Source organism: Chiloscyllium plagiosum, chromosome 13 (assembly GCF_004010195.1).
Source record: "Chiloscyllium plagiosum isolate BGI_BamShark_2017 chromosome 13, ASM401019v2, whole genome shotgun sequence".
NCBI lineage: Eukaryota > Metazoa > Chordata > Chondrichthyes > Orectolobiformes > Hemiscylliidae > Chiloscyllium > Chiloscyllium plagiosum.
In genome coordinates, this window is record NC_057722.1 from 48,538,352 (window position 1) to 48,557,130 (window position 18,779).

Genomic DNA, 18,779 nt, shown 5'->3' on the forward strand with positions numbered 1-18,779 from the left:
TTATTTCCCCCTCCGACTTCATTTAGTTTAGTCTACTTCCTCTTCCTATCTTTCCTTCACTTTTGTTATCATTGCATTGCACTTGTGGACGGTGTTTGTTGTTCATTTCATAGGTTATTTAGGTAATTTGTTGGTGGACTATTAATTCATTTCGTGTGAGGTGCTGAGTCCTCTAATTTCAACAGAATTTCCACTTCCATGTTATCTTCAGGGCTTATGTGTCCACACCATCTGCTCCTAGCATCCAAGCCTTCCTTATGATTAATATTTACATGACTATCTCAAGCTGTACAGATGATCACTTGATTCTAGCATATGCTAACTGTATTGTGCGAAGCTAATAACCCGTGATCTATGGGTCCTTCAGCTAATTGTTGATTGTTCCCTCTTATGGATGTGCAGTTAAACTACCTGAACTATTCTGCTTCCTTATATGGATATATCTCAGTGAACTGCTTGCATAAGTTGCTTGCTGTTTGTCATGAATCATGCTTCAGGACATTCTGCATACTAGATTACTGCAATCTTGTACTGATCTACCCTTCTTCACCCGGTAAAGCTGGAGCCAAAGGAAAAGTTGGGTGGCAGGTGCAAGTACAGCAAACATTCTGTTGGTTGGAGTCATATTTGGCACAAAGGAAGACAGTTGTGGTTGTGGAGGTCCGTCATCTCAGCACAAAGGGACAGAAAGGTAGCTGGAGGGACAGGTAATATTGAGGAAGTGGGGAACCTGCAGAAGGACTTGGAGAGATTAGGAGAGTGGGCAAAGAAATGGCATATGACATATAGTATAGGAAAGTGCAATTTGCAGGAAGAATAGAAGTGTAGATTATTTTCTAAATAGGAAAGGCTTCAGAAATTTGAAGCACAAAGGGTCTTTGGAGTCCTAGTTATTCCCTTAAAGTTAACAGGCATGTTCAGTTTACAGTTAGGAAGGCAATTGAAACATTAGCATTCAAGAGGACTAGAATCCAAGAGCAGAGATGTGCTGCTGAGGCTATACAAGGCTCTGATCAGACTAGTACAAGTCGTTCTCCTATAACGCGCATTTCGTTAATACAATTTGGCTGTAACGCAATTGATGAATTGGGGAACAATTTTATAAAAATGCGAACTCCTGTTGTTTTTTATGTGATTCCATCCTGGTTGCCTTAAGTCCACGCTACTTCAGGTCAAGCAAAAGAAATTGGATGCTGGGGCAACTTTTATCTGACCCTACTGTTGATGCTTGCAAGGACGATTTAAAAATTATTACAGTAGAAAAGATTTGGATTTCAAGATCTTCCTCATTCTGGACAATGCATCAAGCCATCCTCCCACCATTGGTGAGCTTTCTGAAAACATCAAAGATGAGGCAAAAACAGAAATTGCTGGGACAATTCAGCATGTCTGGCAGCATCTACAGAGAGAAAGCAGAGTTAACATTTTGGGTTCGGTGACCCTTCTTCCAAATAATTCGCTGAGCAGTTTCTGTTTTCCAGCATCCACAGTTCTTTGGTTTCCTTTGAGGCAAAGATCAGGATCAGAGGCTGGTGAACCTGTGGAATCATTACCACAGAGTGCTATTGAAACTGGATTGTTTACTGTATTCAAAGCTGTGATCAGGTTTTTTGGACAATAACAAGAACAAGGGTTGTGGGGTTCAGGAAGGAAAGTAGAGGATTATCAGATCAGTCAGGATCTAATTGTATGGCAATGGGTTAAATGGCTTACTTCTGCTCCTATATCTTATGAATCTTATGGATCAGTTATTGAATTTAATAATTATGTACATGGTAGGAAAATAACTCCCTCCAGTTGATTTTTTGTTATTCCTTGCATAGTTTGAGTTGGGTATTGTACCATTCTTCATGGTAGCTTTTCTGTGGTAGACACGATCTGTATGCTGTGTACAGGAATTTTCTCATTTCCTCTCTTCAGGTTGAAAGCTCAGTTGGCCCAAAAACGTGGCAGTGAATAGTCTGGGCTTCTTGTCCACTCGTACTAAGCACAAGAAAAACGCAGTTACTGTCATAATTATTATTAGCATTCTGGCATGAAATTTATTTGATTGTAGCATTAACAGAGACTTTAACCCACAAATAACTTCCTTTATAAAGTATACAGAAAAATAATTCTATAATGCATTACACGTTAACAGGTTAAATTCACTTCCCAATTTTAATGGACACGGTATCCAAAAGTTAGTTCTGAACTTGTTTTGTGGTGCATTCTGAATCACGCGACTGAACAAAGAACAGTATTTTCCCGTTCTGAGGGCATCCTCCCTTTAAGAGGAGAGATAGTTTATAGGGAGCTGTGCTTCACTTTGCAGCCCATTGGATGAAGCTGAGGAGCCGGTAATAGAATTGTAGGTTCTCTTCGTTTGCTTCAAGTTAGTAAAAGGCATTGGGCCAAGCCAAACCCACAATATTTTGGGGCCAACTCACTTATTTCGAAACTATAACTGCTGTGAGGAATCTGTAAATATTCCCTCTTGTCAGTGTCTGGAGTAAGAACAGCAACGTTGGTTGGACCCGCAATTCCTGAGTCAGTTCAAGACGGTAAGTGAAGCGATCACCTGTCACAGGGACCATTTTATTTAGCTTTTATTATGAATGATTGTGTGATATTAATCAAGAATACGTTGTTTCAGCACTCCGGTGTATTTGTCTGTTTTGCTTTAACGTTTTATTTTTCCCATCGTAAAGCTTGGCTTTTTTTTCGGTTCTCGTCGAGAGTAGCTTTAAGTGCCACTGGGAACTTGCCACCTTTATATAATAAAGCACAGTTGCGTCATGGGGTTAGAGCCTGGACATGAATACAACGGATTGTCATTTGAACAGGCGCTGATTAGAGAAAAAAACATTGAGGACATTTTGCAAAGGAAAGCAGAGTGTCTCTTTTAACATTATTTAACATGGCATTCAGTGCAACCCAGAAGATCAGGAGATGGAGGATGGAGCGTGAAAACAAACCATATCTGTCTTGTCCTGGTTTCACCACCGAGTGCTGATTGCCTCGGCGATAACCCGAGAGTGGGACCCGGTTGTCGTGTTTCTTGGGAGATTCGATACCATTCTGCTGGCGAGGGCTGCTGCGGACAAACGCACCGTATTTTCCCAGTGTGCTTAACTTCTCACATGTATCCTCATTCACGAAGCACTTGTTCCTTACAATTCATGAAGTGGTCTTCCCGGGGGGAGGGGGCATCAACAATCAGAGGGGAACAATAAAGACCCCCCGATGCCAAATCGGAAACTCCTCCAGCAGCGGCTAAGCCGCTTTATTTATCTTAAATTTCCCTGCATTGTGTCGAGCTCGAGGTCACAACGTGTTGCCTGTTTATTTTTTCTGTTTCTTCGGCTGCTTTCGAGCTCTGCGTCTGTATTTGTGAACGTTAAAAGTGCCATGTTTTCTATTCAATCTCCCCCCCAAACCCCAAACCCCAATCTGGGGGACAGCGTCTACACGCGAAGGTATTGCTGCTGAAGCATTTGATGACGATTAGCTGCCCTCGGGCGCAGATTGCACAGGTTATTCCTCCTCCCCCACCTTCTGTGTAAACATGCAGTAACAGGAAGGATGTTTATGGAATGCAGTTAGTGTCTGCAGGCGTGTGGATAGGCTCTTGGCATGAGCGAATGATTGGCTCTGCTTTCTCTCTTTCTCTCTCACACTCACACACACAAACCGAGAGGCTTGCCTTTTCATTTATTTCGTAAGAGCTGGTGCGGGAGGGAGAAAAGGACTGATGTTCACCGCGATAGACGGTCTAGCATAACTGATCGTCAAGAAAACTTGCAGCATCTTAGTGACCAATCGTGCGAGCCCGCCCTGATAGCCAGCAATGAAGACGGCGGGAAAGGGCTAATTAGCAGCTGTGCAGTGTCAATCGGTTCTCGCTGGTCTTCTGGTCCGGATGCAGCTGTCTACAGAGGAAAGTTTTGCAGCACCGCTTATGGTAATACACGTAATAATTTAGATCGATTTCATTAGAATTTTGATCTCGTGCTCTGAAATTCCAATCGGATTTTGACTCTTGGTTCTGCTGCCGACATTGCTGTTGCGACGATATTTAAACGTTTTTATTAGCTTTGTATGCGAAACAGTTGACTACACGTTCCCCACATATTTAATTTTGCCGGGGTTGTTTTTAAGGTCGATGTATTTGTTTATAATTTAGTAACACTCGTGGGTTGGAGTGGATGCTTTAATACCAATAGGTAAGCCCAATGTAGCGCGAATGAAAATCTTTGGAGTTTTCTGTTTTGCCTCCAGGGGAAACAAGAGCTAAAGGGTCAACCATACAGTAATCCAACTGGTCCAGCCTTCCAGTATCTTGTGCGTAATGGGGATGGGTTAGCTCAGTTGGCTGGGCGACTCGTCAGTTATGCAGGGTGATGCCAACAGCGTGCGCTGGAAGTTTCTTTGAATGAACTTCCCATCTCAACCCTCAGGTTAAACCACCACCAATTGTCTCTCGCTAATGAAAAAAAAAGCCCTGTGGTCCAGTAGGACTATGGATGACTTTATCTAATACCTAAGAACAGACATACACATGATAATGTTTTGGCTGGTCCTATAACATCTGCATTCCATACAATACAGTTAGATCAAAGTCAGGCCATAGCTCTAAATTTGGTCAGTTAGGCCAATTATATTTACAGAGCACCTTTTAACATAGTAAAATATTTGCAGGAACTCTCTATAGGATGATCAGTGAACCACAAAAGGAAATGGAGTGTAGATGACCAATGCTTGGTCAAAGAGAGAGATCCTGAGGAACATCTTTAAAGAAGAAAGATAAGTTGAGATGTTTTGGGGAGGGATTTTAAGACTATAAGGCTTTGGCAACTGAAGGCCAGAAATGGGACAATTAAAATTTGGGATCTCGAGGTCAGACTTGGGTGTGCAGAGATCCTATAGGATTTTAGGGCTGGAGGTAATTATAGATATACATAATATAATGGGTGATAAGTATGTTGAAGGGTAGTTTGGTGGCTCCTGCCTAATGTATCCTCCTCTGTTTTGACATCCATTTCTATCTGATTGCACAGACATGTAATGGTTGGATTTTTTTCTAATTTTAAGATCACAAGTTTTTTTGTGTAGAGAAATCTGTAATGTAAACTCCAAGTTCTGGAGAAAAAGGAAAATAGGATAGTTAAGTTTAACAGTTTACTGTGAAAAATAATTCCCCTCACCTCATTGTGCCTATATTGGCTCTTTGCTAGATCAAAGTAGTAGAATTTTTCCTTAAACCATATTTTCTTCAGCGAGGAACTAAATGAATTTCTCATTTTGATTCATCCCACAAAAATGCCCTTGAGAAGAGAGTGAAGGTTTCATCATCTTGCTGAAGCCAACTGTTATTTATGGCTTACATGATCTTGAACATTCTTACCAGTACAATCTTGTGAAAAAACTTGCTGAAGCCTGTCATTTATATAAGACTTATAATTTGCTTAATTTACTTTATAGAAAGTCGTACAATGTCAGTTTTTATGCCAAACAAATTCAAACTCTCTCTGCTTTAAAAATGAACATTAACTTAAAAAAATTTTTTTTAAACTTTTACCATTTAAATGAAGAGGGCAGAGTACCATCTGCTGATAAAAAATGTACAGGAAAATTCACAACATAATATTCTCATATTCAAATACTCTCAAATCCAGTTGTATATTTTGTATAGTTTACGTTTTATTTGTCTTCAGAAGATTGACTGCACAACTGATTGCCCAGTTGCTATCATTTGTTGCATTCGAAGACTATTAAAAGTTGCTGTTAGGGAAAATAGGTTCTGAATTTTCTTTCTTGTTAGTTGTTGGATCTATACAGATACAAGCCTATTGTAAACAGGTTTGGAGTGATCATCTGCATAAAGGACAAATGTGGTTGCAATACTAATCTCAGCACTTTCTGGACCTTGAGTATTTATTCCCACAAATTTCTCTCACAATGAATTTTGACACGTACCAACAAAAGAACACAAGAACAAGGAACAGAAATACATAATTTATCTGTTTAAGCTTGCTCCTTCATTCAATATGATGATTGCTTTCTGATTGTAATCTCAAATCCATATGCCTGCCTACCACTGATAACATTTCACACCATGGCTCATCAAAAATCTGTTCACTTCTGCCTTAAAATATTCAAAGACTCGGCCTCCATTGCCTTTTCATGAAGAGAATTTCAAAGACTCATGACGCTTTGTAATTTAAAAAACAGCTGTCTCAGTTCTAAATGGGTGACATATTATTTTTAAACAGTGACCCTCGGTTCTCGGTTCTTCCAATGAGGGTGCAATAGTAGTGTCCCTCTCCCTGGATTGGGAAACCTGGGTTCAAGTCCCACCTGCTCCAGAGGTGTGTAGTAGTATTTCTGAACACATTGATTAGAAAAATAGGTAAATAATAATCCTGTCAAGACCTTTCAGGATCTTGTATGTTTCAATCAAATTGCCTCTTGGTATTCTAAACTTCAGCAGATACAAGTGTAGCCTAGCCAACTTTTCCTCATAAGAATTTCCATTGCCACCTCCACTTATATTCTGATGCATTTGTATCCTTCCTAAACTGACCAATACTGTATGTGGATCTCCAGATGTGGTCTCATCAGTACTTTGTAGTATAACAGCGTGACCTCCCAACTTTTGTATTCAGTTCATACCACAATAAATGACAATTACTTGCTGTATCTGCCTACGAGCCTGTTGTGAATCATGCACTAGAATACCCAGATCCCTCCGCATCTTAGAACTCTGCAATCTGTCGTTCTGCAATTTAGAAATGTGCCTTTTTGGTCTTCCTCAAAATGCATAATTTCACAACTTCCTATAGTATACTTCATTTACCACGTCCATGTCCACTCACATGATCTATCTACCTTTGTAGCCTTCATATTTTCTCTTCCCTTTCCTTTACTTACTTTCCTCCCTGTCTTTGTGTCATCAGCAAAGTTTTTAACCACGCTTTCTATCCCTTCAACCAAATCATTTGTATAAATTTTAACCAGTTGAATTCCCATGACTGATCTATACAGAGCACTGCTGTTACATCTTATTAACCATAAAAAGACCCATTTATGCCCATTCTCTGCCTCAGATGACAAAGCCAGTTTTCTGTCCATGCTAATATACTACCCTGTACACCATGAACTTGTATTTTCTATAGAAACCTTTGTATCACTTTATCAACTGCCTTCTCAAAATCTTAAGTTTGGTATATCCAATAATTCCCCTTTATCCACTGGATGCTATTTCCTTAAATAATGTCATCAGTAGAGTGGCTAAACAGGCAAACCCTTTCACAAAATCATGTTGGCTCTGCCTGATTACCTTGAACTGCTAAACTACTTTCATAACAGCTTTTAACATTTCCCCACTGATAGATGTTAAGCCAACTGGCCTGTGGTTTCCTGCTTGGCCTAAAACGTCCACTTCTCCACTTCCTGATGCTGCCTGGCTTGCTATGTTTTTCCAGCCTCCTGCTTGTCTACTCTGGATTCCAGAATCTGCAATTTTTCTGTCTCTGGCCTATTGTTCCACCACTTGTAGGTTGCAAGTACCCGACAGTGCTGCGATATCTCGAGATCTGTGGTGGTGGTGCCATCTTTAAACCCCAAGTCAAGAATTGGTGTCTGGAGTTGCCCTTCACTGTACATGTAGTGAGAGAGTAACCGCAAACCAACCCTACAGCACGACAGTAGGTCTGATTCTTCATTGCGCATACAAGTGCACATTCTTATACCTTTTGCTGATTAAGAAGCAAACCACACAGCTTCTCTATCCTTAGTCTCATCTTATATTACAATCCTGTCTAAGTTAATGCTAGTCTTTCTCTACTATCCAATGTACTCCAACATTCTATCTTTTGTTCGATAGGGGACCATCACATAAAAGAAAGCCTTGAAATGGTTCAAAGCATTTACTTTCATTCAGAGAAGTGAACAAAAAACAGTTTAATTTGCATCTCAAAACTGAAATTGACTGCTTGCCTTTTGAGCACTAACTAAGTTACTATCAGTGAGTGATCCAGCTTTCATCAACTGTAACTGGGTATCAGTCAAGTCCTGTTTGGCTTGTTGTGTTTGATGCTGCAGCACTCTACTGTGCATTAGGTGATGCTGTTCCTACTCAGTGTCCTCATCTTCCACCTCAGAAAACTGCTGCTGCTTCCCCAGCTCTTCAGCCTCCACCACATCCTGTCTTTGCTTGCTGCAGTTGTGCAGAGCACAGCATGCTAGGAATATGTGGCACACTCCGTACAACGTATCTGGCGCTGACTTCTAAGGTCATCACAAATAACTTGCAGATTAATGGAATGAAACCCTTTCTATTGATGAAGTCATTGTGTTACATGACTGCACTCTTTTTGACTTTGAAAGTAAACGCTTGTGAATATAAGAAATTTTTATTCAATTCAGTGCTACTGTTCAGTCATTTGTTTGCAAGACTTTGGACAATGCTAGTAAATGCTGTTTACAGATTCCACAAAAAATACATTTCTAGTAGTTAAAAGTTACTTAGCTTTAACTGACTGATATTTTTTCTTCTTAACCACACAGATGTCAAACTATAAGCGTGCAACTTTTGAAGATGATGATCCTACAGAATTAGCAACAGATGGCAATGCCTCACCAGAAAGTGTGGAGGTTTGTAGAATTGACTGGTCAAACTGATTTTTATTAAATCATGGTTTCTTGTCCACCCTAATACTCATTTCCTTTATTTGTATACGTGATGAATGTTTAGGAAGTCGTTTCATGATATGGTGTCAACTCAGTTTCTTTAGTAACAATGTGCACAGGAAAGTGCAGTTACTGCTACAGCATAATCAAGAACAGCCACATTGTATCCTTTGTTTATCCATTTTCTTTTGGTTTTTTTAAAGATAGTGACTAACAATTTCTTCATTGTGATGTCTAGTGGAATAGTCCTGATTATAGTAGTTTCATGAGGAGAGTAAACAGTAATATTTATTTTGCTTTCCCATAAACAAAACCTAACTGCTCAGTTTTTCTGCAGTGTTCACATTTTGAGAAGTGAGTCATTTTGAACTGCTTGCTTATCTATGTTTGAAATTGGGCAGGTTCTTGACATGTATATGTTTTTAAAGCAGTGCTTGAACTTTAAGATCCCCACCATATATGCTTTGAAAATTGTGCTCTTTGCTAAAAACATGGAACTGGTCCTTTGTAGATCTGGATGGACAACATATTGGGACATTTTCTTTCTTTATTTCAAACTGAAAGCAGTCCCATTTTGCTGCTTTGGAGTTCAACATGTTGCATTTACGTTTACATGAAGATTTAATTACTAATTAATTATACTTTGAGATAAAAGGAATGAGGAATGTTAAATAAGGAAAGATTGAACAGATTTGGCCCATACTCATTAGAGTTTAGAAGAATGAGTGGTCTTAGTGAAATATATCCAGGGTTTGGCGGGAATTTGACAGGGTAGATGCTGAGAGGATATTTCCTGTACTGGAGGAAATCAAGAATTAGGGGGCCTAGCTTTAAAATAAGGGATCTTCCTTATGGAGTCATAGAGGTTTACAGCACAGAAAAAGGCTCTTCAGCCCATTGAATCTATGACCTTCAACAACCAGCACCAAACTGTTCTAATCCCATTTTCCAGCACTTGGCCTATAGCATTGTATGCTTTGGGATATAAGGTTTAGATGAGGAATTTGTTCTGAAGTTGGGAAGGTGAGTGATTGGGGGAGGAAGGTTTGGCAGGAAAATGGAGTTAAAACCACAGACAGATCAGCCATGATTGTATTGAATGGAAGAGCAGGCTCAGTGGGTCAAATGATATACCCCAGCTTCTATTTAGAGTCTTAGAAGATGTATAGCATGGAAGTAGACCCTTTGGTCCAATGTGTCCATGCCGACCAGATATTCTAACCTAATCTAGTCCCACTTGCCAGCACTTAGCCCATATCCCTCTGAACCCTTCCTATTCATATACCCATCCAGATGCCTTTTAAATGTTGTATTTATTATGGACTGTGTGGAAAATTTCATCTGTACTGTACTTAGTATCAGCATATTCAATCATAACTCCAGTCTCAGAACACAAGATGCACTGGAAGTACTTCTAATTCCTTATGTGAAGCATTTTTGTCACATTTTATGACGCACTCTTAAATGTACTGTATAAGTCAGTTCAATTTTTTTGGCAAATCTCAATTCATTTTGTAGTGGTTTAAGTCCACAGTACCAAAGTGCCTGTTTAGAGGGGAGGCACTGGCCTAGTGGTATTATTGCAAGACTATTAATCTAGATAATGTCCTGGGGTCCCAAATTTCAATTCTACCAAGGCAGATGATGAACTTGAATTCGATAAAAATCCTGGGATTAAAAGTATTATAATTGTGAGATCATTGACCATTATAACACTTAAAACAAGTGATTCTTTTTCATTCATTCATGGGATGTGGGCTTTGCTGGCTAGGTCAGCATTTATTACCCATCCCTAATTGACCAGAGGGCAGTTAAGAGTCAACCACATTGCTATGGGTCCGGAGTAACATGTTGGCCAGATCAGGTAAGGACAGCAGTTACCTTTACCAGACGATATTAATGAACTAGGTGGGTTTTTTTCTGATGATCGGTAATAATTTTATGGTCACCATTAGACTCTTAATTCCAGTTTTTTTTAAATTGAATTCAAATTCTAAAATTTTCCTTGGCAGGATTCAAACCTGAGTGCCCGGGAGATTATCAAGATTAATTGTTGAACGTTAGTACGACTCGACCCTCGCCTCCCCTCTAAACAGGCATTTTGATACTGTGGACTTAACAGACTACAAAATGCGTTGAAATTTGATGTTAAATAGATTTTGTTGTGCATTTGACATCATAAAACATGTCAGGGTACTTACAGTTGCATCACATTATAAACATTTGCTATAAATTCTGTATCTTCAGACCTTATACTCCACAACCACCTGACGAAGGAGCAGCACTCTGAAAGCTAGTGCTTCCAAATAAACCTGTTGGACTATAACCTGGTGTTGTGTGACTTTTAACTTTGTACACCCCCCAGTCCAATACCAGCATCTCTAAATCAAAAGTCGCTGAAGACATTTTCATTAGCACTGCAGTAGTGCCCAAGAGGCTAGAGTTAGAAAAAAGGAAATACCATTGAAGGTGATGGACTTGGAGATGATTACAGTGATAGGGAAGGAAGATGCCGTAGAGGTTGGTGAACAAAGATAGGAGAATTTAAAAATTGAGGCTCTGCTTAACTATGAGCTTCTATTGGATGAATGGAACTTGATGTAAGGTAGGACATGGACAGTAGAGATATAGATTACATGACGTTTATGTAGCGTAAAATGTGGGAGGCTGTCAGCAATGCCTTGGAATAGTTAAAGATTTAATCATGTTTCCAGGTAAATTAGTGTTATGTCAATGTATCTCTGTATTTAGATACACAATCTGAGGGATAGAGGGGTTTAAGCTTATAAACCTGTAATATTGATGACTTTTCCCCTTTAAAAGTAATAATGCCTTTTGTTAATTATCTTTGATGTAAACCACACAGAAATCTGTGGTCAGTCAAATATTTTTCACATTGTAGTTTTTAATTTTTCCCTTTTGGTCCCAAATCTACCCAGTAGATTCCCTTATGCACAAATTCACATTAAGTCTCAGTAAAGAAATTACTTCTGTGGTGACTTTCTGATCATTCTCCATTAGAAGGATGCACCTTTTTTCACAATGTAATTTTTTAGTTTAAATGATCATAATGCTTAGTCTTAATGTTTCTTTTGTTCAAGGGCTTGATGATAATTTATATTGAAAGGAAAATTTATCTTGAAATTTCTCATTGAATTCTCAACAGGTTGGTTTCAGAAAAGGTAAATCGCTTTCTTTGGGATCAATTGGAACAATAACACAGTTGGAACTGACCTTGTTAGCAGTCCTCTTGGTTGTAGTCATGGCCCTGATTGGTTGTGTTATTACTCTGGTAATAAAAAATTCCCAAGGTAAGCTAAAATTGGATAATCCATTATGTAGATTTAGTTTTTTTTGATTATTCTTTTGAATACTGCATACTGGCAATACTTTTTAGTTTCTCTTTCATTTTATCTACTCTTAATATTCTTCATCCTTTTTAAAGATCATAGATCTGTTTTAAAAAGCAAAAATACTCTTAAAATTCTGAACTTGTATCTATATTATTTGGGGAGAAAGTGAGGTCTGCAGATGCTGGAGATCAAAGTTGAAACTTTATTGCTGGAACAGCACAGCAGGTCAGGCAGCATCCAGGGAACAGGAGATTCGACGTTTCGGGCACAGGCCCTTCTTCAGGAATGATCAGTCGGTTCCGTAGGCAGGTGCTGCAAAACATTTTTTTTATAACGGTAAGACGCCTGATGCGTGCAAGCTATGATAAGGACCAAGTTTACTCAGGGAATTAGAAAAGAACATGAAAAAAAGATTTAATGGCAGACAGGCAATAGCTGTTGTTTAATTACACACCGGAAGATATGTAATGTACATATTCCCAACACAGTGAGATGAGCAAAAAGATAAGGTGACTCAACGATGGTTAACAACATAAGTTAGCGATTGAATTGGATCTAAGGAAACGGTCATTCCTGAAGAAGGGCCTGTGCCCGAAACGTCGAATCTCCTGTTCCCTGGATGCTGCCTGATCTGCTGTACTGTTCCAGCAATAAAGTTTCAACTCTATATTATTTGGGGCAACTTTTGGGTCATTCTAAAGTGTCATTGAGGTAGTTTTAAAGAGTATTTAATGTTGTAATGTTGGAAATATGACAACGAATTTAAGCATTGCATTGTCCTACAATTAGCAATGACATGTGTCTAAATGATCAATTTTAGTATTTGATTAAAAGATTAATTTTCCAGTATACCAGTGTAACTCCCTTGCGCCTCTTTGAAGTGAGCCATGAGGTTGTCTTGGAGGGTAGCTGTAGGTTTCTGTCAATTATCATTGATATATATGAGAATTTATGTAAAATGGTCTTTTATTTTACAAATGTAGTAGCCTGAAGATCACAAATAAAATGAGTTGATTTGTTCCAACTCAGAGTTTATTGGGGAAATGGCCATAATTTATGATAGCATAAATTTGTGCTAGCATTGACACTGACACTACTAAGGTGGACGATAGGCTGCTTCTAATAAAAGCTGCTCTAATTTTTATGATTCATTTGTCCATGGCGAGTGTTGCCAAACAAAGACACCTTGGAGTGCAAGTTCATACTTCCTTGAAAGTGGAGCCGCAGGTAGACAGGGTACTGAAGTGTTTGGTATGCTTGCCTTTATTGGTCAGTACATTGAGTGTGGGAGTTGGGAGTATATGTTGTGGTTGTACAGGACATTGGTTACACCACTTTTGGAATACTATGTTCAATTCTGATATCTTTCCTATCGGAAGGATGTTGTGTTACTTGAAAGAATTCAGAAAAGATTTACAAGAATGTTGCCAGAGTTGGAGGTTTGAGCTATATGGAGAAGTTAAATAGGCTGGGACTGTTTTGCCTGGAGTATTGGAGTTTATAAAATCATGAGGGGCATGATAAGGTGAATCGTCAAAGTCAATTCCCCAGGATAGGGAAGTCTAATACTAGAGGCATAGATTTAAGGTGAAAGGAGAAAGATTTAAAAGGGACCTGAGGGACAATGTTTCATGCAGAAGGTGATATGTATGGAATGAGCTGCCAGAGGAAGTGGTGGAGACTGGTACAATAACAACATCTAAAAAGCATCTGGATGGGTATGCAAATAGGAGGGATATGGGCAAAATGCTAGAAAATGGGACTAGATTAATTTAGGATATCTGGTCGGCATGGAAGATTTGGACCGAAGGGTCTGTTTCTGTGCTGTACATCACTATGACTAAAGCTTTCCTCTCTCACCTTAAACCTATGAACTCTAGTTTTGGACTCCCTTGCCCTCAGTAAAAGACCTTAATTATTCACCTTTTCTGTATCTCTTGTGGTTTTTATAAAGTCTCCCCTCAGCCTCTAATGCTCCAGGGAAAGAACTCCCAGCCTATCCAGCTTCGCCATAAAATACAAACCCCTCCAGTCTCCGTAACACCCTTTCTACACCCTTTCCAATTTAATAACATCCTTCTTATAACAGGGTGGCTAGAATTGTATGCAGTAATCCAAATGTCTTGGATAGATGCAACATACGTCCCAACTTCTATACTCAGTGCTCTGACCAATGAAAGCAAGTGTGCCAAATGCTTTCTTGACCACTGCTTACCTAGCATGCCATTTTCAAGGGACTATGCATCTGCACTTCTAGGTCTCTCTGTTGGAACACCTCCCTTATGCCCTACCATTAAGTGTGTAAGTCCTGCCCTGGTTTCTTTTACCAAAATGCAGCACCTCTCATTTATCTAAATTAAACTCTATCTGCCATCCTCGGCTCAGTGGCCCAGCTGATCAAGATCTCTTTGTACTCTTAAATAACCTTCTTCAGTGTCCACTTTACCACCAGTTTTGGTGTAATCCCCAAACAGAAAAACCATGTATCCTATATTCTCACCCAAATTATTCATATAAATGACAAACAGCAGTGGACCCAGAACTGATCCTTGTGGCACACCGCTGGTCACACGTCTTTAGTCCGAAAAACAACCCTCTATCACCAGCTTCTTTCCCACCATCAAGCCAATTTTGTATCCAGTTGGCCAGCTGTCCCTGAATCCCATGTGATCTTAACTTGCTAAGCATTCTACTATGTGGAACCTTGTTGAAGGCCTTGCTAAAGTCCATGTCATCAACATCCACAACTCTGTCTTCTTCACCACCTCTTCAAAAACCTCAGACAAGTTTTGAAACACTATTTCTCACACACAAGCCATGCTGACTATCCTTAATCAGCCTCTGCTTCTCCAAATGGATGGTAATCCTGTCGCTCATAATTCCCTCCAACAACTTACCCACCACTGACGTCAAGCTCACGGTTTCTGTAGTTTCATGGCTTTTCCTTTCAGTTTTGCTGAAATAATGGCACAACATTAGACACTCTCTAGGTTTCTGGCATCTCACCTGTGGCTGTAATGATACAAATACCTCTGCTAGGGGTTCCACAATTTCTTACATAGCTTTCCACAATGTCCTGAGATGCACCTACAGTCATAGAGTCATAGAGATGTACAGCATGGAAACAGACCCTTCGGTCCAACCCGTCCATACCAACCAGATATCCCAACCCAATCTAGTCTCACCTGCCAGCGCCCGGCCCATATCTGTCCAAACCCTTCCTATTCATATACCTATCCAAATGCCTCTTAAATGTTGCAATTGTACCAGCCTCCACCACATCCTCTGGCAGCTCATTCCATACACATACCATCCTCTGCGTGAAAAAGTTGCCCCTTAGGTCTCTTTTATATCTTTCCCCTCTCACCCTAAACTTGTGCCCTCTAGTTCTGGACTCCCCGACCCCAGGGAAAAGACTTGGTCTATTTATCTTATTCATGCCCCTCATAATTTTGAAACCTCTATAAGGTTACCCCTCAGCCTCTGATGCTCCAGGGAAAACAGCCCCAGCCTGTTCAGCCTCTCCCTGTAGCTCAGATCCTCCAACCCTGGCAACATCCTTGTAAATCTTTTCTGAACCCTTTCAAGTTTCACAGCAGCTTTACGATAGGAAGGAGACCAGAATTGCACACAATATTCCAACAGTGGCCTAATCAATGTCCTGTACAGCCGCAACATGACCTCCCAACTCCTGTACTCAATACTCTGATCAATAAAGGAAAGCATACCAAACACCTTCTTCAGTATTCTATCTACCTGAGACTCCACTTTCAAGGAGCTATGAACCTGCACTCCAAGGTCTCTTTGTTCAGCAACACTCCCTCGGACCTTACCATTAAGTGAAAAAGTCCTGCTAAGATTTGCTTTCCCAAAATGCAGCACCTCGCATTCATCTGAATTAAACTCCATCTGCCACTTCTCAGCCCATTGGCCCATCTGGTCAAGATCCTGTTGTAATCTGAGGTAACCCTCTTCGCTGTCCACTACACCTCCAATTTTGGTGTCATCTGCAAACTTACTAACTGTACCTCTTATGCTCGCATCCAAATCATTTATGTAAATGACAAAAAGTAGAGGGCCCAGCACCGATCCTTGTGGCACTCCACTGGTCACAGGCCTCCAGTCTGAAAAACAACCCTCCACCACCACCCTCTGTCTTCTACCTTTGAGCCAGTTCTGTATTCAAATGGCTAGTTCTCCCTGTATTCCATGAGATCTAACTTTGCTAATCAGTCTCCCATGGGGAACCTTGTCGAACACCTTACTGAAGTCTATATAGATCAAATCTACTGCTCTGCCCTCATCAATCTTCTTTGTTACTTCTTCAAAAAACTCAATCAAGCTTGTGAGACATGATTTCCCACGCACAAAGCCATGTTGACTATCCCAAATCAATCCTTGCCATTCTAAATACGTGTAAATCCTGTCCCTCAGGATTCCCTCCAACAACTTGCCCACCTCCGAGGTCAGGCTCACCGGTCTATAGTTCCCTGGCTTGTCTTTACCACCCTTCTTAAACAGTGGAACCACGTTTTGCAAACCTCCAGTCTTCCGACACCTCACCTGTGACTATCGATGAAACAAATATCTCAGCAAGAGACTCAGCAATCACTTCTCTAGCTTCCCACAGGGTTCTTGGGTACACCTGATCAGGTCCTGGGGATTTATCCACCTTTAACCGTTTCAAGACATCCAGCACTTCTTCCTCTGTATTCTGGACATTTTCCCTACAGTATATATCTTCCATATCCTTCTCCACAGTAAATACTGATGCAAAATATTCATTTTGTATCTCCCCCATTTTCTGTGGCTCCACACAAAGGCTGCCTTGCTGATCTTTGAGGGGCCCTATTCTCTCCCTAGTTACCCTTTTGTCCTTAATATATTTGTGAATCCCCTTTGGATTCTCCTTAATTCTATTTGCCAAAGCTATCTCATCTCCCTGTTTTGCCCTCCTGATTTCCCTCTTAAGTATACTCCTACTTTCTTTATACTCTTCTAAGGATTCACTCGATCTATCCTGTCTGTACCTGACATCTGCTTCCTTCTTTTTCTTCACCAAAGCTCTGATCTCCAGCATCTGCAGTCCTCACTTTCCCTCAATTTCTTTAGTCATTCAGCATTCCCTATACCTACCAGCCTCCCCTTTCACCCTGACAGGAATATACTTTCTCTGGATTCTTGTTATCTCATTTCTGTAGGCTTCCCATTTTCCAGCCGTCCCTTTACCTGCGAACATTTGCCTCCAATCAGCTTTTGAAAGTTCTTGCCTAATACCGTCAAAATTGGTCTTTCTCCAATTTAGAACTTCAACTTTTAGATCTGGTCTATCCTTTTCCATCACTATTTTAAAACGAATAGAATTATGGTCGCTGGCCCCAAAGTGCTCCCCCACTGACACCTAGGTCACCTGCCCTGCCTTATTTCCCAAGAGTAGGTCAGGTTTTGCACCTTCTCTAGTAGGTACATCCACATACTGAATCAGAAAATTGTCTTGTACACACTTAAGAAATTCCTCTCCATCTAAACCTTTAACACTATGGCAGTCCCAGTCGATGTTTGGAAAGTTAAAATCCCCTACCATAACTACCCTAGTATTCTTACAGATAGAACTTGATCAGGTCCTGGGGGATTAATCTACCTTTATGCATTTTAAGACCTCCAGCACCTCCTCTTTTGTAATGTGCACTCTTTTCAAGACATCAGTATTTATTCCCCCCAACTTCCCTAGCTTCCGTATCTCTCGGCACAGAAAATACCAATGCAAAAAATTCATTTAGTATCTAACCCTACTCCTGTAATTACACACATAGATGGCTTCATTAATCTTTAAGGCTCCCTATTCTCTTGCTAGTTACTCTTCAGATTCTCCTTTACCTTACCTTATCTGCCAAGGAATTTTCCTGTCCCCTTTCTGCCTTCTGGATTTCCCTCGTAAGTGTACTCCTACTCCCTTTATACTCTTCAAGGGATTCACTTGTTCCCAATTGTCTATTCTTGACAAATGCCTCCATTTTCACGATCGGAACCTCAATATCTCTAGTCATCCACTGTTCCCTACTCCTCCTACACTAACAGAATATGCTGTCCTGGACTCTCCTTAACTCACATTTGAAAGCCTCCCACTTGCCAGTCATCCCTTTTTCCTGTGAACAGCCTTCCACAACTTTTGAAAGTCCCTGTCTAATACTGTCAAAATTGGCTTTGCTCTAATTTAGAACTTTAATTTGTTGTTCAGGCCTATCCTTTTTCCATAACTATTTTAAAACTAATAGAATTATGGTCACTGGTCCCAAAGTGCTCCCCCACTAACACCTTAGTCACTTGCCCTCCCTTATTTCCCATGAGAAAGTTGAGTTTTGCTCCTCCTCTAATTGTACATCTACATATTGATGAAGAAAATTTTCTTGAACACACTTAACAAAGTCCTACCATCACCCCTTAACATTATAGCAGTCCCAATCGATTGTTAGGAAAATCAAAATCCTCTACTTTTATTCTGACAGATATCTAGGATGTCTATACATATTTGCTCCTCAATTTTCTGCTGGAAAGGAAGGGTGCATGATGTGGTGGGGGTTGGGGGGGGGGGTGGGGGTGCGCTTTGGAGGAGTGGTGGTGTTGGTCTATAGTACAATCCCATCAAAGTGATCAAATTTCCAGTAACCGCAATTTGTTTTGTGAGTACCCTATGTGGAGGCAAGTGGTTTTGATCTAGGGGTGTGAATTCAGAAAGAAACAGGCAACATCGGG

The 18,779-nt window shown here is 40.2% G+C and overlaps 1 protein-coding gene across 4 annotated transcripts in view; it reads left to right on the forward strand.

The window, feature by feature from the left end:
• The window catches only part of LOC122555986 (endothelin-converting enzyme 2-like), a 180,433-nt gene that overhangs the window by 54,061 nt on the left and 107,593 nt on the right, over positions 1–18,779 (forward strand). The window contains exons 1-3 of one of the 4 annotated variants that reach the window (XM_043702326.1): positions 2,033–2,543; positions 8,551–8,637; positions 11,840–11,984. In XM_043702326.1, the coding sequence (XP_043558261.1) occupies positions 8,551–8,637; positions 11,840–11,984 (232 nt within the window). In that variant the 5' untranslated portion in view covers positions 2,033–2,543. Of the gene's footprint in view, positions 1–2,032; positions 2,544–2,586; positions 3,944–8,550; positions 8,638–11,839; positions 11,985–18,779 lie in introns of those variants that run through there. The other 3 variants (XM_043702325.1, XM_043702324.1, XM_043702328.1) reach the window with 3 other exon arrangements.